This window comes from Serinus canaria, chromosome 11, assembly GCF_022539315.1.
Source record: "Serinus canaria isolate serCan28SL12 chromosome 11, serCan2020, whole genome shotgun sequence".
NCBI classification, from domain to species: Eukaryota; Metazoa; Chordata; class Aves; order Passeriformes; family Fringillidae; genus Serinus; species Serinus canaria.
In genome coordinates, this window is record NC_066325.1 from 11,543,493 (window position 1) to 11,570,585 (window position 27,093).

The 27,093-nt window shown below is 41.9% G+C and overlaps 1 protein-coding gene across 8 annotated transcripts in view; it reads right to left on the bottom strand.

Moving 5' to 3' along the window:
• Window positions 1-13,313: 13,313 nt before the first annotated feature.
• The window catches only part of SLC12A4 (solute carrier family 12 member 4), a 46,441-nt gene continuing 32,661 nt past the window's right edge, over window positions 13,314-27,093 (bottom strand). For all 8 annotated transcript variants that reach the window (XM_030227492.2, XM_050978915.1, XM_030227491.2 and 5 more), the window contains 14 exons: window positions 25,537-25,594; window positions 24,693-24,867; window positions 24,209-24,327; window positions 23,629-23,727; window positions 23,197-23,316; window positions 22,349-22,453; window positions 21,216-21,384; window positions 19,788-19,983; window positions 18,952-19,121; window positions 18,642-18,773; window positions 18,438-18,545; window positions 17,564-17,748; window positions 14,769-14,902; window positions 13,314-14,470 (listed from right to left, as the gene is read on the bottom strand). In XM_030227492.2, coding sequence (XP_030083352.2) covers window positions 14,379-14,470; window positions 14,769-14,902; window positions 17,564-17,748; window positions 18,438-18,545; window positions 18,642-18,773; window positions 18,952-19,121; window positions 19,788-19,983; window positions 21,216-21,384; window positions 22,349-22,453; window positions 23,197-23,316; window positions 23,629-23,727; window positions 24,209-24,327; window positions 24,693-24,867; window positions 25,537-25,594 — 1,862 coding nt within the window. In that variant the 3' untranslated portion in view covers window positions 13,314-14,378. The remainder of the gene's footprint in view (window positions 14,471-14,768; window positions 14,903-17,563; window positions 17,749-18,437; window positions 18,546-18,641; window positions 18,774-18,951; window positions 19,122-19,787; window positions 19,984-21,215; window positions 21,385-22,348; window positions 22,454-23,196; window positions 23,317-23,628; window positions 23,728-24,208; window positions 24,328-24,692; window positions 24,868-25,536; window positions 25,595-27,093) is intronic.

Here is a 27,093-nt window from a genome sequence, read left to right on the forward strand (position 1 = left end):
CATCAGTTAATTCAGGACAACATTATGTCCTACTTAATTCAGGCATGTATGTCCCAAACATAGATTATTTCATTTCACCTTTCAGGGTAGCCAGAACAAATTACTGCAAAGCCTTTCTGGTACCTTTTCTTAGACTGTCTCCACCTGCCTTTCTTCTGTGTAGAACACATCATTGCTAATGTGCAGCATTCCAACTGTGCATGACTAATACCAGGATGCTAATAATCCCAGCAATTCCTGGTGCAGTGATATTTCCAAAGGATTAATTCCAAACTCAGCCTCTGTTTTCCTTCAGATTGTTTTAATGAGAAACAGAGGGCAATGCTGACTATGCTGGGATGGAACAAACAGGGCCAGTAAAGAAGCTTGTTATCTCTGCATCCTTGCTCAGTCTTCATAGCCCACATTGTTAAGTACTTTAAAAAACCCTACAAAGCAACAGTGACTGTAGTTGGTCACCACTAAAAAACCAGATATTTTCCTATTGGCTGTATTGCCTTTGATTTTAGCTGTCCCTTCTGAATTCTTCCAACTGTGGAACTTAAATACTAAAATATTTAAACAGCTTAAAGGTTGGATGTTTTAAGAAGTTTGCCTCTGCAACAGGGAAAGTTTTGTAGTGGCTTTGTTAGAGTTGAATCAATGTTTCTGTTAACAGCCTTCTTTCATGGAGAATACTTTACCAGAAGGTGAACATTTCCATGGAGCCAAACATGAAGTGCTCAACTTCTGTACACCCACAGCAGGAGGACAGCTGACTGCTTGAAACTTTTAAAACTCAACTGACTAGCAGCAGGAAACTGAGAATTTAACTCTTCATAGATATTTCAAGGTCTTCCCAGAAGCAGAACTCCAATCCCACCCTTGATTTTAATGTCCAGTGAGCAGGGTCCACATTAACATACTGTGACTGAGCCCCAAAGAGAGCAGCATGTATTGGTAATGAACAAAAGCCTCCAGTTTTAGCAACCCACCCTACACATGTTGTACCTTTTCAGATACACAACCTGTGAATCCTGTTATTTTCTGAAGCATATGCTCATTTCCAGTCTTTTGTATGTAGTGCTGGATTGTACTCAAGGTGTGGAAGGCCATGAGTTATATTTCAAATGTTTCACCTCTCAGAGCTGAGAGATCTCCTGCTGGAGGAAGGAAAACTCTCCTTTTGTGGTCACCAGAAACAGACCTGCTGTGTTGCAGCAGACTGAATTCAAAAGACCACAGAATCCCAGAATACTTTGGGTCAGAAGGGACCTTTGAAGCTCATCTACAATGAGCAGCAATATTTTCAACTAGATCAGGTTCCTCAGAGCCCCATGCAAACCTGACTTTGAATTTTCTCAGCTGCAGTTTCTCCTAATCTGTAGAGACCCCTTCATGCAACTCAGCAGGCATCCATATTTCTCTCCTGTGGCATGCAGCCATGGTTAATTCCCAAAGAGCCTTCTCTAGAAAGATTTTGTCCTGATGTAGATTTTGATGTCAATTTTGCATCTTCTGAAAAGTCTCCAAGGAATTTATCATTGAATTTCTTTGGGGCTGTTTCCCACTTCAGAAAAATGTAGAGACACATACAGGAGTCTAACTTTTTCATGTTCCTTTAGACAAAACTTGAACTTTACTTAACTAGAAGAACCTCATTAATATCTTCTCTTATATGTCAAGCAAGGGGCCAGTAGGCACACCATTATTTGCAACAAAAACCATCCCAGTGGCCACCACCCCTGGTGAGCATGCAAATCTGGAGTTCCAAAGTAAATACAACAAATCTCAATGGAGACCAAACATGCACAGCCTGACCACATTTGGAACTGGATCTGACAAGGTCTGAAGTGAGTGAAAGGGCAAATTCTCAAGCTTACAGTGCTGGACTGGCACCAAAGCCAGGAAACACTTTCAGATCTCACCATCACCATCCCCTTCTGACCTTCTCATGGCTATAAAAGGAGAGCTTTCAGTAGGCCAGGCTCCACGTAGGAGCTCCCATTGTAAGAGGACAGCTTCTCAAGAGATGATAAACATGATTAGATCCTGGCTCAAAATCTCTGGTGGTTCATCTGCATGCAGAAAATTAAATATCATCTCCCTGTTAAAATATGACCTCCCTGCCAGGTCTGGTTTGTCAGAATGCTTCATGCTGTAAACTTCAGATGTTCTCATTATGCATTTGGAACTTTGCATAATACAATGGAACTAAGATTTATTAGAGCTTCTGGCCATGAAACACAGATTCCAAATAAACTCCCTTTCCCCCTTCAAGTGGTTCTCTTACTTCACTCACTGACAACACAGCCCCAGGAGAGAGGTAACAGACAAAGGAGAACAAACACAAAAATATTTGCCTTACTCTTTCAAAGCAGTAACCAGTGTCCCACTGTTTTCATAATCTTTGCTATGTCAAAGGCCACTTATGTTTAACTAATTAAAAATAAAGCCAAGAAAGAGCAAACCAGCAGGGTAAAAGAAAATGAGAAAAATAAAATAGATTTAGGAAGTACAAATAAAATGGACTAAATGTGAAAAAGAAAGAGCTCATGACTCAACAGCAGAATTCCCAGATGGTCTAAAGAGACATTTTTGGATAGAAACATATGAATGAAATCACATTAAACAAATATTACCCTTGACATTTTTCACTCATCATTTTACACCTTTTCCTGGAATTTTCCACAGCAGCTGCAATTCAGTCAGTAGCTCAAGTATACCAGCAATTTGAAAAAAGCTCACATTTTTTTGGAAGTAAAATATATTCCTAGTAAGAGTAAGAAAATACCAAATTTATTGTTTTCAGAAAAGTTATTTCTAAGTAAACATTATTTCTACATGTCCAAATATGAATTTGAAACAAGCATTTAAAATAAAACTTCAGAATATTCAGAAAAGTTTGATATTAAAAGAAAAACCAACTCCCTAGCTGGATCATGATGAATACTAGAAAATCTATTACCACCAACAAAAACTATCGATACCACTTGAGATGAGAGAGAGCAGAGAGTGCAAGAGATTCATTTATTCCAACAGACAAACTGCTCTCCAGATGAAATGCTGACAGTAAAGTCAGCACAGCAGATTGTGCCATAGCCCAGTGCATAGGAGCCTACAATGGGACTACACACAGAGTGCTGACACCACTTGAAAAAACACTGCAGCAGAAGATGCCCACACTTCTAAATCAAGATATCCCAGCAGTCTGAGCTGAGGCAAAAGCTGCCACAGACATCACAGACAGGGGATTTGTTTCTTCCCACTAACCTCTGTCTTTTTTTTTTTTTTTTTTTTTTGGTAGGAGGATTTCTGTTTTCTTGTAACCATCTAATTCACACCTTCCTGACCACACTGCGATTGAGAGGAGGGCTTTTCTCTCAACCAGGCTTCTGCGTCGAGTTCAGGAAAAACTGTAACTCCACTTGGACAGGGAGTTAAGGTATTTGCTTGTTTGGATGGAGAGCACAAGTGACACCCTTCGGAGGCTTTGCCGTGCCCTCTTGCTGCAGTCACAACAAGGATAACTCTATTCAGTGCCTCAGAACAAATGCAAAACTGCCCTGGAGCGTTTCCGTCAGTGCCCAGCAGGGATCCAGGCCGCATTCCAGCAGTTGTTATTCCTGCAGAGGCAGCTCGCAGGTCATTGTCTCATACATCCTCCACAGATGCAGCTTTCCAACAATTTCAGGGCTTTTTTAACTCTGATGGCTTTAGTAATCTGGCTTCAAGGGTGTTTCCAGAAAACTGGCCTCAATGGAAAACTACGGCAGGGGGGACTTGGAGGGGTGGGAAAGTGCAGCCTGTGAGGGGGGTGGAACCAAACTAGCATTTCACAACCCACTCCTCTGAATTATCAAAGTTACCACATCAACACAACAGGAATTTAGGGAAAAAAATTAATCCAAGCCACTAAAAGCAGCTTCCACAATACCTCTGACTCTTGCAGCATATATCACAACTAAGATGGCCACAATACACAGAGCATCACCGTACAATTTCAGAAGGCTTTAAACATGCCCCCAAACACAGTAACACCTTACCACATCAGAAGGCTTCAGGTGGCTGTCCATACAGAGTAACACCAGGCCACTTCAGCAGGCTGCAAACTTTTGTCCTTTTTGCCCTTTAGCCCAACTTTTTATACCCTCAGTGTTACTGATGCCCTGCACCTGTGTGCCCCTCATTGCTAATGCCCTGCACCTGTGTGCCCATCAGTGTTCATGCCCTGCACCTGTGTGCCCCTCATTGCTGATGCCCTTCACCTGTGTGCCCCTCATTGCTGATGCCCTGCACCTGTGTGCCCCTCATTGCTAATGCCCTGCACCTGTGTGCCCCTCATTGCTAATGCCCTGCACCTGTGTGCCCCTCATTGCTGATGCCCTGCACCTGTGTGCCCTCTGCTCCCTTTGGTGGTTGGTCAGTGCCCTTGGGCACTCCATGGCTCATTGTGACAATGCTGCTCACAGCTGGAGCTCATTACCAATTACCACTCCCAATTACCACCTACACCTGGTCACTCCAGAAATCACTTTAAAGCACCAACAACAGCACCCTGTAATGCAGACTAACTAGTTAATATAAGTTTTTCACAGCACACAGCTTGTGTTTGAAATGAGCTTATCTGGAATTCTTGTGCCATAACAAATCATAGATAAAGGTTTTGAGCTCAATTATTCAACTGTGGTGACACTTCCAAACACTAATATTAGCTAAATCAAGGCCTACTGACACGAGCCTGTGCATTGTCAGCTCACAGAACACATGGGGGCACCCGTGATCAACGTGACTCAAAATGCTCTCCTCAAAGGAGCTGCTTCGGTAGCAGGTCTTGTGTCCTTCCATCTCCCTTCCCGAGAAAAATGTAATTGCTTTGTTCCATTTTATAATTTCATGCCCTCTTCAAAGGCTTTATAATTAAGCAAAGCCACTGCAAGAAATTTTTCTATAAACCATAATATTGTCACAATCTCATACTTAAAAGTCTTTAGATCCAGATTTAAAAGCACCTTAAATAGTCAAGAAATAAGAGCTGAGACTGTCCACAGCAATCCCTTTAAATTCACCTGTTCACCTGTTTTCCCTGTAGCCCATTCCCAATTACCACAAACTGTGCACATGGGAACAACTAGAACTAGCACAAAGTCTGCATTTGGTGGGGGCTTCTGTGTTTGAGTCTCACAACAAATTTTGTGATAAAATATGAAAAGTGTTCTTAAAGAATGAACACTGCATGAAAAATTGAGGTTGAATTTGTTCCTACACAGATACCTTTTAATTTGGTTGTTGTTTGGAAAAGCTTTTTAAGAAAGTCTGCAGCCAGCAGAGCCACAGCTGCATACAAGCTGTCAGAGTGACTAAAGCTCTGTGCTCCAAGGGCACCACAGAGCACCTGCACATGGACAATCCTTTTTACACTGTCACAAGGATCTTTGCACTGACTTGCTCTAGCCAGCTACACCCCAACTCAAACATTGCTTCCTGACATGCTGACAGCTCGTTCCTCCCTTTTGAAACCATGGAACAGTTTTGCTTTCACATATCACAGAAGGAAATACTCTGTCTGTCCAATAAGCAGCAGGAACAGGGTGAGCACTGGGCATGGCCTGTAGACATGCACCACATTCAAGAGTGCATAGCTGACCACTTTTATTAACCTTGAGATGAACTTTGTAATTGCTGGGAAATTTCATAGAGAAAGTATAGTTTTGTTGGGTTCTTCTAGAATTCACATTCAATTCATGAGATCTACTCCATATAAGTGTTTAGAATGGAGATTAAAGTCCCTTTAGCTCACCCTGAATAGAGAATATGACATTGTAAGAGGAAGCAATACCAAATTATAACTGATACATTCTGCAGTTTCCCCTTTTCTTGCAGGCACATAGAAAAGCTCGAGTCTTCTACTTCTGAAGCAGATCTTTCCCTCTGCTTTTCATTTGCTCTGCTTCATCCGAGGGAATTGAGCTCCATTTTCTTTTAATCAGATGCACAAAGGACAAACAAGGCTGTTCATACACTTTACTCACTGTTGGAAAAGCAATTGAAGCTTGTTTGTTGTTGTAGTGTTTTTTAAGACAAACTAGAACTTGAGTATTTAACCCGAAGTTGCCTCCTTTTACTTCCTAAGAGTTGCACATGGTCTAACAAGGGAACAGATTATGCAACAACTGTTTGGAAGTCAGTCAAGCAAAGGACTGCTGGTTACTACATTATCAAATGGTAGGGCCTCTTGTAGGAATTGAAAGCAGCAATTTCCTGTTCTACATTTGTTTCCTTCTAGACTTGCTGCATGAGTTAAATCATCTTTAACTCAGCAGATACTTCTTGTGATCCTGCTTGCTTAAGAAGTCACAACAGAGTCTGCTAGACAACTGGGATAGCACATCCCTAAGCAGCAGCTGCCAGCTGAAAGCACTGTTAGGAGCATCCACAGGTGTTTTGGTTTGAAAGACAGGTGTCTGCCAAGGAAGGCAGGAACTTCCCTTGCCAAAGAAAATATGACACCCCCTTTCCCTCTGAATTATTATAACTTTAAAGTTACAGAGCTTTCAGGAAAAGATATGGGAAAAATTATAAGTTTTTACATATATGTATTTATGTATGCATGCATGTATAACAGGTCAAACAAACAGCAACAAACAGAACCAGAAACCCAGGAACAGCCTTCTCATGGTCTCTGGCACCTGCCCCTTTGTTGTAGTAATTTGAAATAGTGGATGGATTCATAAACTGTTACTGTCTGCTCTGTTTTCAGGTGTAAAACAAGCAGTATAAAGCATCAAGTAACAGGCAAGGTCATGTATTTGTGCAGCCAAGTGAAGTTCCTAATCATGGTGAGGAGTTCAAACAAGAAAAACTGCAGTGTCCTCCTTTGATTTAACAGTGGTACTTGTGCACTTCTAGGGTTTCTTTTGGTTTGTTTGCTTTATTTGTGATATAAATAACCTATGAAGAGTACCCCAGTTTTCATCCAAGTTCCGTTTTAGTTCAGTAACTCACAGTATTGCATTTGGCATAATTTCTGATTTTAAGCTGATCATCAAGTGTTCATTTTAAAACCCAACATTTAACTGAAAATTTGGCCCAGACCAGCATGATGACACCTGAGTTTTGTATCTGGAGGAGTTCAACAGTTTCTGTGAACTATCTCCAAGAAATGTGTAGATGTCAGAGAGCAGGTACCTGAGTGCAGTAGGTTTGCACTTGGAGTCTCTTTGTAAGTGTTTGACGTGGCTTTGATGATGCCAGTATACAAAATGACTTGGCCATCTGGGGTTGAAGTGTGTCTAACTCTTTAGTCAGAAAGGTGAGATCAATTTCCTGGCTAATTTTAGTACCTTGAAGCAAAAGAAATGTCAGCATCAACAGAAGGTCAACCTTGCTGAAATATGTGAACCTTTTCCTTTGTGCATCTTATCTGTAGGACTATCGACTTCTCAGTTTTTTTTTTCTAAGTTGCCTTCTCTGCTTCTTAGAAGATTTGCCCCTGTATGCCCAATTTAAAGACATCACTGAGTTTCCCTAAAAATACTGACAGGCAAATTGCAGTACCCAGGATTTGATTGTGGGCATATGGTTAGTAATGACATTCTAATTAGATTTTGATACTTAAGCCTGGTGTGAGGAGGGTCAGTCTCTTAATCGTGTTAGACTTTGAAGAGATTATGAGTGACTTTTTCCTCCTTACAGACTGCACTAAAAGCTGCCTCTTTAACTGGATTGCAACACTAAATGCAACTTGATAAAACATTGGCACTTTGCTGTATTAGCTAAAAAATCACACAGGAAAATTCGGTCATTTCATAACCCCACAACACTGAATTGCAATATGAAAAGACACCCCACACATAGCCCTGCTGAAATAAACTTGGCATAATCACAGATGTCCAGCTGAACAGTGAATTCTAACAGGATTTGTTCTCTCTGCAGCCTTCACTGACAGGGGTGAATTAACACAGAAATAAGACTCCCTCTAACTTCAGTCTCCCAACAAGTTTTCTGTAACTTGTTCCTTCTGGTAGGTGAGAAATAACAGTAAAGAGCATCTCTGACACTTCCACTGTCATTTTTGTTCTGACTTGGTGCAAAATTGGTGTTTCAGGAAAACAAAGGCCACTCTTATTACCAGAGGAAAGTTAAAGGGGAGGGGAAAATGGGGAGACAAATGCAATGCTTTAGAGTGAACACGGTCTAGAACTTAGGACTTGGTATTCTTATATCACATCCCTATCCTTCTTCCACTTCTCTCCAAAAGTACTCATCTTTGCAGACACATTTCAGTAACTAGATCTGAAAGTCTGAAGGGTTTAGGTATGAGACAGCAGAGGATGCAAAATTCAGAATTGGACTCGGCCACTTAAGGCTGTACTGAGTTCCAAGACAACATTATCCAGTCTCAGTGTGCTTTCTTAGGATGTATGGCCTGACTGGACAGACACTGAAGTAAAATACTTCTGGTTTGTCCCGTGATGTGGGGCTTATGCCAGTTTTCATTAATTGTTGACACAACAGGTGGCAGAAAGAATAAACTAGATGAAGGGTGGGTTCTGTCTCCAAGCACAAGAAGTAAATCAGGCCTGTTTGAAGTAGCAGATTTTAAAATCTGAGAATAAAAAAAACCCCAGCATTGTAGAAATGATGCACTACTCTGATACTAACACACCTGCTAAGATTTGCTCACAGCAGAGCCTCACACAGCTTTAACTTTAGTATGTTAAAACTGGACATGAGAGATAAACAGAATCACCTAAGAGACAGGCTAGAGAAAAGCCACTCTCTCTTTCTCTCTGCTTTTTATTTTCAGTTTGTTCATTTAGTTCACTGACCACATTTTAGTTTGCTGACCACTTCAATAGGCTCTTTTGAGGTGAGAAATATCTCCATAAATGCAAGCAATTTGTTGAAAATGGTAACGAGTAGAGCCCAACTAAACACTCTGTTATGAAAAGCAGAGCTGAGGCCACTCTGACAAGAGTTGTGCTAGTTTAAAATCCATAAACAATAAGCAGAGCCACACTTCACCCCAGCACAGCTGATCTCTGAGGATTGTACTTGTCCTTGAAAGAGAAAAGAGCAGATAAGCCACAGAGTTATATTGTGGGGACAGCTTGTGTGGATCCTGGTGAAGGACATGAAAGCAGCCAAATAAAAATATATTCAGTCCTGATTGCAGCCAGCTTATTTTGATGGGAACTATTTACATATTCCACTTAGATCTATAATGTTCTTGCAGTGAATTTCTTTTTTTTTTTTAAGCCTCAGCTATTGATTTCTTATTAACCAGTCTGGGGAGAGGGGGCTGTTAGGGAGAGAAATCAAATCAAAATTTTAATCATAACTGTAAATTTAAGAGCAGGATCAAATTAATTGCTACCTTTAGCAAACTGTTTCAGGCATGTAACAGAAAAATCCTGTCTGGATATGTAGAGGAGGCAAATATGACAAATACTGCTTTTATAGGACTTGCTACCTTGTTACCTGTAAGAAGTCTCAAATTTAGAATTTTAAGCCGCGATTTTTATAATCCTTGTGGGTCTTCTGTAGAAGTAAATGCATGACCCAAGCAAAACTGAACTCTCAAAAACCAATTACAAGAAACTGAGGAGCAATAACAGAGCTGTCCATAAGCTTCTTGACACTTGATTCTTTATTTCTACAAACTATTTTATATTCATGTGCTTTGCTGGCTACTGGTTTTTCCTCTTGTTTACCCTCAGTGCAGAGGACTGAATTCTCAGAGGGGAACTGCTCATCTTTAGCACTGGCAACATCAAATACATCATAAGCATGTGTGATATAAATCACAGTCTGCACAACACGGGCACTCTTGTATGAAGGCACATGGAAATCAGCGTTTGTTGAGGGAGGCTCACCTCAACTGTTAAATAATACTTCAGTTTGCTGAAGAGAGAGCTTTTCAAAAGTACTGCTTTTTGAAACTCATGTGTCTGGGTTGTGTTGGACTTTCAGTCAGATTCACTGCGCTGACCTCCTGCAGAAATACCAAGGACAAGTCAATCCCATCTTACAAAATACAAAGCTGGTGTTTCCCTTGAATCCTCCCTCTGAGTGAGATCCATCCCCTGCACTATGACAGCTGTGGTTCAAATCCCTCCAATGCTTGGCTGTGTCTGAGTTCTTTATGTCTGGAGGTGTATGGACAATATTGGCTTCTCCTAGCAGTAGTATTTTATTGGCAAGAGAAGAAGTTACATTAAAAGGACATGCCCCAGCTTGGAGCTGGCAGGCAAAACGTGTACTGGATTGTCTCTTTGGTTCTTAAAAAGTATCAGTTTATGAGGACCGACTTTGCCAGACATTGAAGTTCTATCTCACATCCAGTGCTGCAGTTTAAACAGGCAAAACTTGACCCTGCAGCCAAGAAGCATGGCCTCATCCATTGCTACATGGCTGGAGAGCTGCTTGTGCCAGCACAAAACAGGCAGGGGCTTAGAGGAAGAGCTGTGCCCTTAATGATGCTGTTCCCAGCAGCAAGAGCCGAGAGAGAATTTTGGACAGATGTTGCAGACTCCATTTTAGTCAGCTGTCTACTAGCAGGGTGTATTCTGTTCAGAGAGTTTGGAGTACAGACTGTGACTCCAATGGGGAATTTTGTTCCAAACACCACCACCTGCTGTGGGTCTGCCTGTGCTGACACGGGAAATCCAGAGCAATGGAACCACTCCGCAGGGAAAAGCAGCATTTTGTATTGGCAGCATCTGCCTATAGATGCCCTATCTGACCCGAGCCAGCCCTATCCAGGGGGATAATTACTCCAGAATGGAATGAGAACCTCCGACCTCCCGAGCACAGCATGAGGCACTTTTTCCCTTCCCAGGGGATCTACTGAAGAAGCAAACATTATTGCTGATGACGCAGATGAGAAAATGGGAAACGGGGACGGGGGAGGAGGAAAGTGGAAGTGGAACTCTTTTAACTTCGCACGTTTCGTTTGCTATCAGCGCCCGCCGAACGCGGGGAACGCTCCCGGAGCGGCGCGGGGATCCGCACACCGGGCTATCCGCACACGGGGCTATCCGCACACCGGGCTATCCGCACACCGGGGGGATCCGCACACCGGGGCTATCCGCACACCGGGGGGATCCGCACACGGGGGGATCCGCACACGGGGGGATCCGCACACGGGGGGATCCGCACACCGGGGGGATCCGCACACGGGGCGATCCGCACACCGGGGCTATCCGCACACCGGGCTATCCGCACACGCTGGGATCCGCACACAGGGCTATCCGCACACCGGGGGCATCCGCACACAGGGCTATCCGCACACGGGGGGATCCGCAGACGCTGGGATCCGCACACAGGGCTATCCGCACACAGGAGGATCCCGACCGGAGCCGCTCCAGGAGCGCCAAGGGCGGCGGTCAGCGCCCCCTGGCGGGCACGGCGGGCACGGCAGAGCCGCTCCGCGGGGCCGCGCGCGGTGAGAGCTGCCCGCAGGGGAATGCGCTGGAAAGGGATCTCCAACCCTGCAGAGGGATCTCTAACCCTGCAGAGGGATCTCTAACCCTGCAGAGGGATCTCTAACCCTGCAGAGGGGTCTCTGACACTGCAGAGGGATCTCTAACCCTGCAGAGGGATCTCTAACCCTGCAGAGGGATCTCTAACCCTGCAGAGGGGTCTCTAACACTGCAAAGGGATCTCTGACACTGCAGAGGGATCTCTGACACTGCAAAGGGATCTCTAACACTGCAGGGATCTCTAACCCTTCGAAGGGATCTCTCACACTGCAAAGGGATCTCTAACACTGCACAGGGATCTTTGTGCTTCCACAGGAATGTCTGTAATGACTCACCAAGCATTAAAACTGCATCCTTCATGTTTTAAGTGTAATTCCCTATACCAACAGGTCAAGAGCTTAAATCAGCTCTGTCACACTGTATTCTAGTTGCTATGTTGTCATCTCCTTAAAAAGGTCTTAGCATAGGAACAAAAATGGAAGATGACCATTCAAGTCTCCTCACACAAGATGACTCAGATAGAAATTACCTTTTTTCCAGAGATCTTTTCTTACACAAAGTTTTCCGTGCTACTTTGTTTCTAGTGCTGTGAACAAAGTCTCAGAGGAACTTATTATGAACCTGCTGCATGTAATGAAGGCTTACATAACTGGAACCTATAAAATCCTTAGGGTCCCCACAATGCTGAATTAGTATGGAGGTTTTTAGTCCCCAAAAGGGACTAATCACCTCTGAAAACCCAATCTACTGTATTTGTAAAGAGATTCACTTGGTTGCTTTGATGTTAAAACACAACAAGCCACAAACAGATTACTTGGGTCAGGTAACAGATGGCACTGAAATCCTTTTGTGGGGGGGAGTCATCATCCAATTGCATAAAATTCCATAAGGAAAAGGTGTATGTATTTCTCAGAGTGCTTGAATGAGATCACATTTGGTAAAAGCCTGAGGAACAAAAGATTTCATATTAATGTTCCTATAAAAGAATGTTTGCAAATAGGTATTAACTATCAAAATTGCTGTACACTTGCACTCCATTACTCAGTGCTCTGAAGATGTAAAAACAATCTGTACAAATAGCACAGTAGTTGCAAATAAGAAAGCTTTATTCTTTTCATCAGTTTGAAAGTGTGATATTAATTTTGGCTTACAAAATCAAAAAAGCAAAGACTTGTTAAAATAAAGTATCCAATAGAGAGCACTCCCAGAGGTATTTCCTGGCTGTTGTCTCAAAGGGATCCTGGCACAGATGGATACCATCCTGATCCCATCAGGTAAGTTCTTTACAGAGAGAACAAACAGGCTTTAACTGTTAAACTCCTATGAACAGCATTTTTATTAAGTTATTCAAGATAAAAGCCTGGATAGTTTCTCAGATTTGCATCCCTCATGGCAAATGGTCATGCTGTGATCAGTGAAACACCCAGGAGTACCAGCACAGCAGAACTAGCACACCACCTAGCCAAGGCCATGGGACAGAAATGGGTCAATCCCTTCCTTTCTCCCAGGTCCCTGGGATGTTAGTTCACACCTGCCCCTGGTTCAGATCACCACTTTGCAGACACAGAAATCTTGAGGGGGCACCAGCTTGTGTGTGTTCAATAGTCTACAGGTGAAGAGTTCTGTGTGCTGGGGGCTCTGGCAGTGCCAGAGCCTTCCCTCCTCACACACACACCCAGCTGCTCTCAAATCCAAGCTGGCAGCTCCCCCCTGCAGGATTTGGGCCATCTGGGTGAGCACCCAGGCCCTTGGCCCTCACCTGGTGGGTCCAGCAGTGCCAGTGTTGGACCAGGGCAGAGGCTCCACCTGCACAACCCAACCCACCCCACACACAGAACAGAGAGCAGGTTCAAAGTGTATGCAACATTTTATTGAAAAAATACGAATGTTCTGTACATAAAGTACAACTTAATGGGCTTGATAAAATCTCCAGAGACTTATTGGTTAATATAGGTCTTCTTTTCTTCTTTTTCCCTCTAAGGGCATAAAGCACACAATGAAGCAGCAGGTCCCTGTACTTGTGCAAGTGCAATCCCATCGCTGTGCGTGCAGCTCAGCACCTGGCTCTACAGGGGACTCCAACATGCCCCAAGTACTTTTGATGGATGGTCTGCAAGAAATTTAAAGCATGGAAGAACTGCACAGGACTGGTCCTTCAATCCACTGGTGATTCAGAATTTATTGTGAGATCTCTGTGCTCCTAAACAGTCTGCATCTGCATATCCAATATTTCTGACAAATAAATACAAAAATAAATAGGGATCTGGCCTCACAGAACCTGAAGTCTCAGAAGCAACAAAACTTTTAGCAAGCTACATACATAATTTCAACTATGTCAACATAATTTATTTAAATCTCTATCAATAAATGTATTAAAAGTATAAATTCTTACCCAATACTGAGAGTTTAGTTCTGGAAATAAACCCAGAAAAGGAAAGCTTTTTCAGTCCTCTCTCATTTCAGTGTGCTCTTAGAAAATGCTTTATAGCTGAACTTCAGCAGAAACTAGCTGCTATATAATGCACTTCTATCCCCCAAACCTAATATAAAAAGCTTTTTAAATCTTTTTACAGTAACTGGCTTTCATGTCCTAACTTTACATACAGTTACTAAAAATACTGCACATAGCAGTGCTGACTAAAAATAGGTTTAGTGTTAAAACTACATGCACAAATGCTGGGGTACCAAAGCAGAAACTGAATAATGTGGCAGCTTCACAATTTATGTTGCTGATTGGATGGTGTAACAAATACTGCAATCCCAAAAGATATGTATGTTGCAAATGGAAAAACAATGAACAGGACTGGATGAGGAGAAAGTTAGGCGAAAAACCTTTTTTTCTTCTCTGTTTTAAACTGGAATGTCCGTAATGGCCAAGAAGGAAAATGTAGCCCAGGGTTAGAAGCTTCTAAATCAGGAGTAAATGGTGATGACTTCTCGGCCACCACCTCTCACAAGCAGTACTCTCTCCAGACCCTCAGTCAAGACTTCGAGAAACTCCATGTCTGTTTCAGTCAAGTCAAGGACAAAAAGCATCAAAACCAAAACACACAGGGGTTAGACCAGGGCCAGCTCACAGCCCTCAGCTCTGATCTCACTTAATGCAGGTACCCCTCTAAGGACCAAAATACTGTGAGTTTGTGTTATAAGCAATTACCACCTTGCAGCCACAAGCCAGTACCCTCCACTCAGGGAAAACTTGGTCACATATTACAGCTCAACAGCACTGGTGGCCAAGTGAATTCAAGAGAACAGACTAAAGAAAATCCTTTTGTGTGGCCCAGGCCTTGCCTGAAAGGATACAGTTTTCATCTCCATCAGTATTCTTTGGAGGACCAGGCATGTTGAGGAGCACGAGTCTGGCATCATGGGATCTATTTACAATGACTTCATTGAGCTTCACTGCTGTGTGCATCCTTCGGACATTGGACTGGTTCCTGCAGGAGAAGCACATTCAGACTTACTGTTAGAAACACACCTCTGAACACTCAATTATTAAAAAGGTCCTCAAAAAGCATACTGAAATTTCCTAAATACCCTGTTCAATGTCAGCTCCACACAGTGATTTCCTTCCAACTTCAAGATGAAGATGCATAAGACATTTCCCAGACTTACTCAGGTACAGCGAGTCTGCTGGTTTTAAGATCTCTGGAGTCAAGACAGGTTTAGAAACTTACACTGCTCTTCAAAAAGCAGTCTTGATAAAGATGATTTAGTGTGGCATAAGAAATTAGAACACAGTTGCACGAGGGTATGTGCTTTTAACCAGGCTCAGTCCTGACTGCAGGGCCTCCCATGTGGGCAGCCCTGGCAGGAGCCCTCACCCCTGGCAGCACAGGCACCTCTCCAGACCCACAGCACCAAATTCTCTCAGTGGCCTGGGGACCAGCACCAAACTCTCCCAGTGGCCTGGGGACCAGCAGGAGCCTGGCACCACCGTGCTCAGCCACACATGCCAGGAGCACAATTCCCTCCTGGTGCTGAACAGCAGTTGGCATCTCCAGAGGAAGGCTGGGCCACTACAGACTGCAGTCACAGGACGGGGAAACGGGATGGCAGCCAGAACAGGCTGGATGTAAGGGGCTTTTCTGGAGGGTTACATGGATATTAAGCCCTCCTTCAGGACACTAATCAATCTCTCTGCCTGGCTGTTTACAGGAAACACTTTTACCCAGGTGTCTCTAAAATCTCAATCGCATTTTCAAACTTGAGTAGTCACTTAGTTCAAAAGTTAGGGGAGAAAAGGGAAATAGGTGCAGCATAATCTCACACACCTCTGCTCCATAAGAATCCAGGCTAAGAGAGGTAAAAGCATTAATTATTTGGAATATATTAACACAAAATAACATCAATTCATGCAAGAACAAAACTCAAAAGTAACCTTTGGGGATTTCAAGCCTTCTTACAGGAAATCAACCATTATTTTGGTAACATAAAATGAATACAGAAATAAACAAACTTATCCAAGTTTATATATTAGAATATATTTATACTTTTGAGGCTTTTCCACTTGAGTTTTTGTCTTCATTTTAATGTAATAAAAATAAGTATTAGTAGAAACAAATGAAATATGAATCTGTGCTTTCATCGATTCAGCTTTGCATGATGAGTGAAACTCTTTAGTAACCTTGCTGCTCTTCTGAATATTCAGATTTGCAAAGAAATAATTTACATGCACAGAAAGAAGATGTGGTGGGAAGAACCGTGTTTATTATGCTAACAGAATAATTTACCCACTGTGAATTACCTCTCTGTTACTTCATGTTCTTATTCAATTTGGATCAAGGACACCCTCTGTCTTCACCACATCAGCTTCAGAAAGCCAGGGACAACACTGAGGCCAGATTATGTTTGCAGGAAGTGAGGAAAAAGCCAGCAGCAGGAACGTAGCAGTTGTTAGCTATGTATAGTTTGGGAAAGGAAGATGAAAACTAAATGTGTGGTTTTCTCTAAGGTGATATTTAGAACTGGCATCTCCCCAGTGATTTGAAGGTGTAGGCTACAAGAAAGGGCTTGTTTAGTGCCCAGAAACTGCCAGAACTAATAACCTAGCAGTGTTGTGCAATGAGACTTCTCCAAATGAGTAATATTTCCTCCTGCTTGTGACTAACTCTGCTTAGGAAAATAGGTTCAGACTGGAATTGTTTTCTATCCTTAGTTCTCGTCAGGACAACTCTTGTAGTTTGTTACATCCTACTTAAAATGATACTTAGCTTAAGTAGCTAATCCTGCTCCCTTTAAAACATTGCTAAGACTGCTCAACTCTAGTGCCTTTTCCATCAGTACACACAGTTTTCCTGCTTTTATCTGAGAAAATTAAGCCTTTCCTCTCAACCATCTTAATGTACTTCTAATTTAAATAACAAACTTACACGATTTCCCACCCTCTGAAAGCATGGAAGAGGAAAAAGTACAGGTAGTTAACACCAAAAGCAGCAGAATTTCTACAGTAGGATTCAGCCTAAAACAGAGTTGAATTCTGATTTATGAGGAAAAAAATCTGAAACTTTGCCAAGTATGCAAAACTGACTGAGCTCTTCATGTGAGATGTAGGACATCAAAGAAGTCACAGGAGATTCACACAGTTTTACACAAAGCCAAAATAGACCTTTACTTCTCACTCTTCAGTGGTAGCACCCCAGCTGCTGTTGCACACCAGTGCTCCTGCAGCAGCAACTCTCAGAGGGTTTATCACACACAGATGCAGCTCCAAGTCATTCATCACCATCTCCACAGCTTCTTCCTTATGGGTTAAACATCCACACTACACACTAGACAGTGAAATTATCACCTTTTCTTTTAAATTCTGATTAGATCAGTAAAATTATCAGGGTGTTTCATTGAGGGATTTGGGAGACAGTAGGGAAGTTGTCACAGGATTTAACAGTTCCAATTCAGCATTTGGCTATACCAAGTGAAATACTGAGGGATGTGTGCACATTTGATTGGTCAGAGGTTTCTGGAGAGGCTCACTGCTGTCTTTTCATAGCCAGGTCTCAATCTTTATAGCACAAGTCCAAACCAAGGATGAGGAAACAGAAGATAATAAAAGCACAGCACATCAAGAGATGCCAAGGGCAGACTTAGAGAAGACTCACGGCTTAATGGTGATGAGATCCCTGAAGCTCCCCACAGCACTGCCTCGGTTGCGCTTCTCAGCATCACACTTCTCCTTTGTCCAGGTCATCTGGATATTCTCAGGAACAGGGTCCCCCTCATCTTCCTCATCTGAATAGAGGCTCTCCAGACGTGCTATTGAATGTCTGTCCTTGACAAGCTGAGCCTGGAGGGCACACGAGTGACCAGGTGACCTCAGACTTTATTTTATGTTCTCTGGTGCGCATTAAATAATTACAGACCTTTTGTTCCATTCTATCTTTTATTTTGCTCACTCAATTTAGCCCTCAGGAGAGTTCTGATACCAGGCATCTGCCCTAGCCAACAGTCTTACATACCAAACTGACTTTGAACAGTTTTGATGGGTGTAAGCCATGCAGAATTTGGACTGACAGGAGCCTGCATCTATACAAGAAAAAAATGTCAGTCCAGCTCACATCCTGACATGGTCAGGAACAACAGACAAGACCAGACCCCAAAAAAAAGTATTTTAGTTTTGACAACTAAAAAAAAAAAAAAAAAAATCTTAACAAACCCATGCAGAAAAGATGGATCATCTTGCATAGCTACATGTCATAGACATCATAGTCACATGTCCTATAAGTCCAAACTGGAAAGACATCTTCAGTAGGAAAACAGGATATACTATAAATTGAGACAAATACCGGATATAAAAAAAAAAAATAACAACTACATGCAATTTTGGGAAACAAAAAAAGCTGCACTAAAAGTATTTCCTTACATCTTTAGAGCACAGGAGTTAAATTTAAGAAGCAGCTACATAACACGCTGCTAGGAAGGCCCTTTGTGTCATCCCCCTCAGCAGCCCATAGAGAACAACCACAAATGACATACCTCCCTTTCCCTCTCAGTTTTTGTCAGCCTCATTTGCCTCAGCATCTGAGATCTCTGCTCCATCATAAGAGTTCTCTCATAAGTATATGCTGAGATATCACTATTGTGCTGCAGAAATAAGAACAAATATTGTGTTTGTAATCAAGTCATAACCAAACATCGTCACATGCATAATAAAGTGAAAAATGGGCTCAATTCCCTTACCATTTCTACCACTTCTACCTCTGCCTCTATTCGGAGCTGATAGAGGAAAGTAGCCAAATCTTTCTTCATCTGGATGCTGTTATCATCCATCTGAGCAACAGTAAAAATTCTCATTTTGCATTTTCTCCAAACCTGGTGAGGGAACACCAACTCTCAGTTATTTGAACCAATAACACTTTGCTCTACAAAACAGAAACTTAGCAACATGTCCATTCTCATTTATCAATACAGGCTCTACAACTGGACCATGATTCTTTAAACTAAAGAATGCAGAAATAGGTGGGGGGGCACTCTCTGCATAGCTGCTTACTTTGTGCTGTTTGAGAAGAAAAGGAAGCAACATCAACATGCCTCCATCATGCACAATCCACCACACATCAATGTTGCCTTCGTTGTAACGCTCGTGGTTGCTGGGGTAGAAAGAGACATTTTTGGGAACCAGCAGAGCCAGATGAGCTGCGGTTGTGCAGCGAACAGTACCTGCCCAGCAGGGGAAGAACACAGTTACTTCCAATTCTGCAACAGTCACTTATGGCTAGAAAAACACTACTCACTGAGCAAGTGGCAGCCAACCACAAAAGTCATCACTTAAATAAAGAAAAGTATGTACAGCAAGGCTTGCACAGACAGGTCAGTCCCTGTGACAAAGCCAGGATGAGCAGACTCAAGGAACACAAGCCTGATTTCACACTGGAAAGTAAAGCAGCAACCTTCAAAGCTAAGTATGAGGAGACAGCATCTGATCTGTTCTAATTTGATTAAGTAACTGGACCACAGTAGAAGGAGAGAGATAGAGGCAGGGAGAGTGTTATCCACTAGGGAAGGATAGGTTAGAACCACTGACAAAACAGGGATTATCTAGGAAACAAAACCTGGCTGGTCTGCCACAAAACCAGCATGTCTCAAGCCCATAATTTTTTAACCTTTCATCAGACACATGAGTTTTAGCTACTAGATTAATCTTTGAAGATCTTTCTTAGGTCTTTTACCTAAAGGAACTGGTATTTCAAACAGAGCAGTTTTGTGAGAAAATACCTGTTTCACCATCAATACTAAAAGACAAACTCAAAACCAATCTTACAGAGATTCTGTTAAAATCACATGTGTGTAATAAACATCTCTGTTCACAATGTCTTTAAAGCTCACCTATAAATGTCTTCCAAGACCTTGGATCTTCACTCTGTCTCCAGCCATAGGGCCACCCCAAAACCACAGTGTTGTGCTTCATGCCACCAAGTCCACAGGACTGGATCAAGTGAGCAATTCCTTCTCTGACTTTATTGGCTACAACTACTTGACAAAATCCTTTAACCTTCTCAATTTCCATCATATTCTTAATAGTCTGAAAGACAGACAAGGAAAAATCTCAGTTTTCCTTTCCAAAAGGAACTCCTTCATAGGCAGAATATTTCTCTGTCATGAAATAACAATGTAAATTCCAGGTTCACATGTCCATAGGTAAAGCATATTACAGTGCAAAGTTCTGCTCATCAGATTTCCTTTATAAAACAAAAGGGAAAACACCCACTGTTTAAAACACAGTTTCTTTCCAGACATCAGCATTTCTAACAGATTAAAGTAAGGATTTTTTGGTTTGTGGTATCATCTCTTATTCATATTAGTAGATAGCGATATCTGTGGAACTAATATTTTACTTCCCATTTTCTAATTCTATAACATTCACCCTTTTAAACCCAAGGCAAATTGACTTCATTTGGATTTCCAGTTTCAGATTCCCATATAACATGCTGTGTTATATTAAATTTACAAATATAAGCACCAAATCCCCCACACAAGCAAGTATACCTTTAATTGGTTTAAACACTAAATAAACTCCATCAACACATAGCCCATTAATTAGCTTTCCTTTTGTAACAATTTTCCTACAGAAAAAGCCTCTGGGGAAGAAAGTACTGAAGCTATACAGATGTAAACAGGGCTATGATGTCATGTTTACACAATGAGGGAGATTAAGTAATTTATTAAAAAATTTTCAGGACCATACTTCAATGCTTTTTGTAATAAATTTATCAACACACTGAAAAAGAACACATTTGCCAAGTTGAACAGTTACTGAAATCACAGAATCACTGGGTTGGAAGAGACCTTTAAGATCAAGTCCAACCCATGCCCTAACACCTCAACTAACCCACAGCACCAAGTGCCACATCCAGGGATGGTGACTCCACCACCTCCCCAGGCAGACCATTCCACTACTTTATCACTCTTTCCACAAAAAACTTTTTACTTGGAATATTCAGAAAACTAAATAGTCCCCTTCCTTCCATGAAGTCGCATACAGAAACTTCTACAGTCATCATTGCCTATAAATGAAGGCAATTTTATGCAGTAAAGCTGTTTACAATGGTGAGCATTGATCTGCATTCCCAAAGGCACAACTGGCAGCTGAAAGATTTATGCAAGTCCCTTACTGAACAGCTGTAGCACTGCTCAACTTGTTCTGTGTTTCATGGAAGCCTTATCAAGATGCTTTTTTCCACGTATGATTACGAAACAAAATTTTGCATTACCTGCCCACTCACCCCTTTCTGCTTCAGGATTTAGGACACTGACCTGCTCAGCAGCCTGGGCTTCTCCATAAGTTTCCAAGAAATTCCCTTGGATGACTGATCCTATGATAGTCAAACCTTTACCAGCTTTCAGCTGGGATGCAAATGTTAACAGTCTAGGGTATTTTACATGCAAATCTTCATCAAGTTTCAGAAGCACCAGCAACTGAGGCCTGGAGAAAATAAAAAAACAATGTATTTTTTACCTTAAATTTTAACAATAACACATGTAAAAAACCTGCCTCTCATCACTTATTTTGTGCTTAAATTTTAACTCTGAAGCATTCTTTCTGTCTCTCACACATTCAAGGGATTTTACTTAATATTTTGTTTCTCTTGGTTAAAAGTAGATGTGAAACTGTGGGAATTCTGCTGCTGCATTGTGCTGAGAGTAATAAAACCTGCTGATATATTCAGCTTGAGAGGCTTCCATTAGTGTTTTATTTACAGGCATGTTTTTCAAGGCTCTTTTAAGTACTATTGGAGCACACATAGTGTTCATACTGTAGGGCTGTTCTCCCAGATCTATCAGGATACTTGTGCCAAGAAAATATCTGTATTCTGTCTCCAGAAACCTGGCACATGGAAAACACAAATATTTTCATCTAAACACAGATCCCGCCTGCCTGCTGTTCCTTCAGGTATTGCTACACAATAAACTGAGTCACCTTCTGTCTGAACAAGTATAAAAAGATTTATAAATCTCTGTCTTTGATGGATTCCTATTGCTCGTGTTCAGAGCCCAAGGGCTGTGCAATGCCCAACCAAGAAGAGGGCTCTTGCCCACTCTGCTTTCAACACCAACATGATGACATCAGGGATGACATCAGAAGGAACAATGTTGGCCACTGCTCATTTCCTGGCCTCTACACCTCTGTACTCACAGACCTCCAGTCTCCCCAGGTTCCACTTCTGAATTCACCAACTTGGAGTCCAGTTAAAGATCCAAAGAGCACTAAAGGTCTGCCCATAGAGGGTCCACAGCTTGGCAGTGACAGGACAGCTTACTGCAAACTCAACACTTTTTTAATATCCTGGCCACTTAAGTTCATTCACACACTTGTTTAGGGTCCAGTTTAATTCCTGGAGTGTAAGCAGATAACCATGCCAGCCATTTCCCCAGTCCAGGGTGAGTACCTCCAGTTCTTGGTGTGTGGAGGGCCCTCCTCCAGCCGGAGCAAGGCGTATCTGGCAGCGCTGAGCGACAGGCCCCGGATGCCATCGCCCCACTCCTTCTCTGCTCTGTGAAGAACAAACACTTCAGCCAACACAGGGCTCCAGGAGCACTCACCTGCACACTTACATCAGCTGTAGAGATCTGAGCACCTTACAGAGAGTTTAATAACATGATATGTATGGCATCTACATTTATAATTTGTGCATGAATGTCTGTGATACCACAGATCACGTAAGAAAAGTGAAAATGTTTCAGTAAAATATATATGATGAACCATCATTCTGGGCTTAATTTGAAATCAACACTGCAGAGAAGGCTTCCCAAGCATATACAAACACCTGGCATTTCAACACCCAATTTAGTTCATAGGCCAAATTAAATTAGAAAGCCACACTACAGCCTGACTGCATCCAATGCTGATCTCCAGCAACCCAAGCAGCCAATTCAACTTTTCAGGGACTGTTCTAGACAGATCTTTGCACCAGATAAATTGGAATATAATGATTGGCATCAGCTGTTCTGGGCCTGAAGTAATCATGCTCAGCACACAGCAGATAGATCATAACCAGCTTTCTACTTCCTGTGATTCATGTTTCACCTAACACCTTAGAGGCTTAACAGCAAAGTATTTCAGGGGCTTTTGCCTAGCAGTGACACAGTAAAATAATGAAAACAAAAATTAACTAATAAGGAAAGCCCTCCAAGTCATTTCTGGACAGTTCCTTTTCCAAATGTGAAGACTCCAAGAGATAATTCATTAAAGAGATCCAGCCTCCCTCTTACCCTTTCTTATCCAGGTAACACTTACCCTTGGTACTCAATGTACTTGTAAATCATGCCTGCAATAAGCATAGCTACCAAAGCATAATACCAGGATGAAATGAACATCAGTGCCAGGCAAATGCTCATGCCTAAAAATGAGAGGGCCCTAAAACGAAAAGCAAAGGCATTAATAAGTAGTGGGGCAGAAAAGCTTAAAAAACAAGTCAATTATATTCTTACTCTAGTTTATTTAAACTGTCTATGCTGAACTGGCAGTGAAAGTAAAGCCCTGGATGTCCCCAGCCCCACCAGTTTTAAGTGGCCTGTTGTTAAAATGAAACTCTTGTGCCATGGCATATCTGAGTCTGGCTCTCATGTACAGCTGATACCCAGAGCAATAGAAGATGCTCCCTGCCCTCCTGGAGAAGGTTCCCAGGTGCAGACTGCAGGCTCAGGGAGGTGCCAGCCCTCCACTCACCAGTGGTAGTATTTAAAGCGGGGCCGCCAGTTCGGGGTTCGCAGAAGTGTCTGGACTGCACATGCAAGATTAACAAAGAGGTAACACATCAAGAAAAACCTGCAAAACAGAAGTGCAAAACCTTTTAGCATGCACATTTATAGATCCTGGCATATATTATGACTACATGATTGATTTCAAGTCAAAACCCCACTGCCCTGTCCCATGCCCTGTACCCCTACCCCTCTGATTTTTATTAGCCTGAACTATCAGCATAAAGTAGCTGGAACAATTTTTTAATTGGATCAAGTTAGATCTGTTCACAACATAATGCTGTCATTGTTCTGTGATTAAAATGTTTTTTCATACCAAATAAAAACATAATAAAAACTTGCTCATTCACAGAATACTCCAGAACAGAAACAAATAGATTTATATGTGGAGCCTGAAGTCAGAGGATTCACAGAAATTACCAAAGTGGAACTCTGCTCTGGGAATTTGCTTTACTGGTTTAAGATATAGTTCTGAATAACAATCAAACTAGCAAAAGTCAAGAGTATTTCTACTCCCCCAGTGAGATAGCAGCCAGGCTGTTTCTTACATTGAGAGGATTGGAGCCACCATGTCAAGTGAAGCAATGAGGATTCCCAGCTCAGCAATTAATGCTGTTAACAGAAGAGCCCACGTCGGTTCACCATTCGCTTTTCCATGACCAAAGATCTGAAGAAACAGAAATATTAAGCACATCTTCCTGGTATTTCATAAGTTGTAATGGGAAAAAAGAAAATAATATTTTTTTTAATCAACAGTAATTCTCCTACATACTTCCTTCTCTAGAGCAAGGAGTCTAATTACTCTAATGGCTTGCCATGCTTCACAAAATTAAGTGTTCAACTTCTAGATAAATTTATCCCATAAGTCTAGCAAAAAATCCTTCCAAGTATTCTTTGGAAAAAAAAAGAAAAAAGGAAAAAAACCCATCGAAATAAAAATACTGCCCCTCCCTTCAGCGCTGGGCAAACAGGGGAGAACAGATCTGCTTTCAAGGGCCCGCAGTCAGGCAGGCAGCAGGAGCAGGTACGAACCCAGAGGAAGGGGATGATGTTGTCCTTGGCGATGGCCTGCAGCAGCCGGGGTGCCCCGGTGAGGCTCTGCAGCCCCGCCCCGCAGGTGGAGAAGAAGGAGCCGATGACGATGACCCAGGGCGAGGGCCAGGACAGCGTGCCCACCACCAGGTTCCTGTTCACTGCATCACCAAACCTGCAGCAGCAACACACACACCCGCTCTCGTACTCTGAGCACTGCCCTGAGACTCATCTTTGGGGTCTTCAGGGCACTTTCAGCATCTCATTTAAATACTATTATTAATAATACCATATTTTTAATATGCTATGCTGTATTATTAGTAATACTATATTATTTTCTTAACTAGAGAACACAGAAAGTAGCAAATAATCTCGTATCTAAGCCAATAATCAAATAATCTCATATCTAAGCAAATAATCAAATATCCCTGATATACAGAGTGGAAGTGTCTCCAGCTATACAGATTGGAAGTGTCTCCAGCTTGATTTCAACACTTCTTTTCATTACACATATTTTAAAATTCTTGTATTATTATCGCAACCTTATTTTTTACAATTACAAAAAAAACCCAGCAAGAACTAAGACACAGGATGGAAAATCTGAGGGTGCCATGCCAGAAAATATCAAATGGAATACAAGAAGATTCCAAAAACTCTGCTTACAATTTATATACAAATATGGTTTAAAAGACTTCCAGAAGTAATTTTTTTTAATTTTTAAAATAAATTAAAAAGAAAAAAACAACAAGGAGAGGAGTGGGGCACGCAGAGAAAACAGGCAAGAACACACCTACACTGTAAAAAAAAGTAAAACAAAGGAGACCATTAAAGCAGTAACACTTACTTATCTCTCAGGACAACACCTTCTATGCAGGCTCCAAATAATAACACACAACTGAAGTCTGGAGAACAGAGTGTGCTAAGGAAGCAGAATTTATTTAGACATGGCAGATGAAAGTATTGTGGAAAGGACAGTATGTGCCTCCATCCTGTGGCACTTGCACTCCAGCTTCTCCACAAGTACATGGTAAAGCTGGCAAGGAAATTAATGCCTCACTGCTCACATGCACCTCCTAATGTTACAGAGAAAGCTCCTTCTAAGTTTCAGTTTTTAAAAAGGACAGGTTTAAATGCTACGATAAAGGAGAAAACATCAAATGAAGAATTTTTATACTGAAATGTCAATTTAATCTTCTGCTAGTACAGAAGCTGATATTAAAATCTTTCTTTTCTCTCTCCTTCTCCTGTGTCTGATATTTTGAACATACAGCAAACCATTACCTTGCACATTCTTTTTTTGTATCTCTGCTGGCACTCACATCACCAATAAGTCTTTGGCTACCAGGTTTGTCATTAACTGCACTGCTTCTGCACTGGGGAGCACAAAATACCTCAGGCTTTAAGGATCTGGCATTCCAGTAAAGACCTTGTGAATTAAGTTCACTCAAATGGTTAAATCTTGAATTCTACCCCAAAATGCAACTATAAGCTACAAACTGCAATCACAGGAGAAACACTGCTTCTGAAAGTGACAGTGTCACCCTGGTGTGGCATGAACAGGGACACATCCAGTCACCCACTGGGTGAGGCCAGAGCTGCCAGCAGAGCTGGGGGTTAGGACTGTGCCCTCTTTTAATATTTATTACACCCCCAGGAAATGCTGACTTCTTGGTACAGGGTCAGTTCCCAAAGTGACAGCAGGGAAATGCTGCACTCCTAAAGAGCTGGGACAAGCAAGCTGCATTCTGATTTACAGCTTGGCAAGTTTTGGCAAACAAACAGGAATGAAACAGCAGAATTTCCAGGAGAGTCACTGTCTCAGCCAGCTGCCCTTTGGTGAAACTGATTCAGAAAGCTCTTTTGACTTATTTTTTTTCAGTTTTCTATGTTGATAAATTGTCCTTTAGGACACCAAGAGCTAGATAAAGCTGAAAGATCTTGGCTCATCTCTTCTTGAGTAGGAGAGCAGAGATGAAGACAGTCTTTCCTAAGCAAAGCTCCTCTTGTCCTAAGCCCTGAAGAGCTGAAAAAACATTTGGGAACATTGTCTAATTTCTGACTCCAGCTTATCTTATTCTAAAATGTTCAAGAAAACTGATACTCCTTAAAGTCACTCCAAAAAAAAGGCTTTATTTTAAAAAAAGGAACTGAAATTTATGAACTCTCCCATTAAAGCCTCCCCTCATCTTAATGTTTCACTGCAACCTAAAAAACAAAAAATCTCCAAGTAAACCACCAGCAAGAACAGCAAGAGAGCACTCTGTAGCAAAGAACAGCAATGGGAATGCAAAAGAAAAGAACCACAAAAAAGGGGATGGAAAGTAACGGGATAATAATTACAATTCTTTTAGCTTTAGTATTAATGTTCTGTTGTTTTGAGCTTTTTCCCTGCTGGCCAATC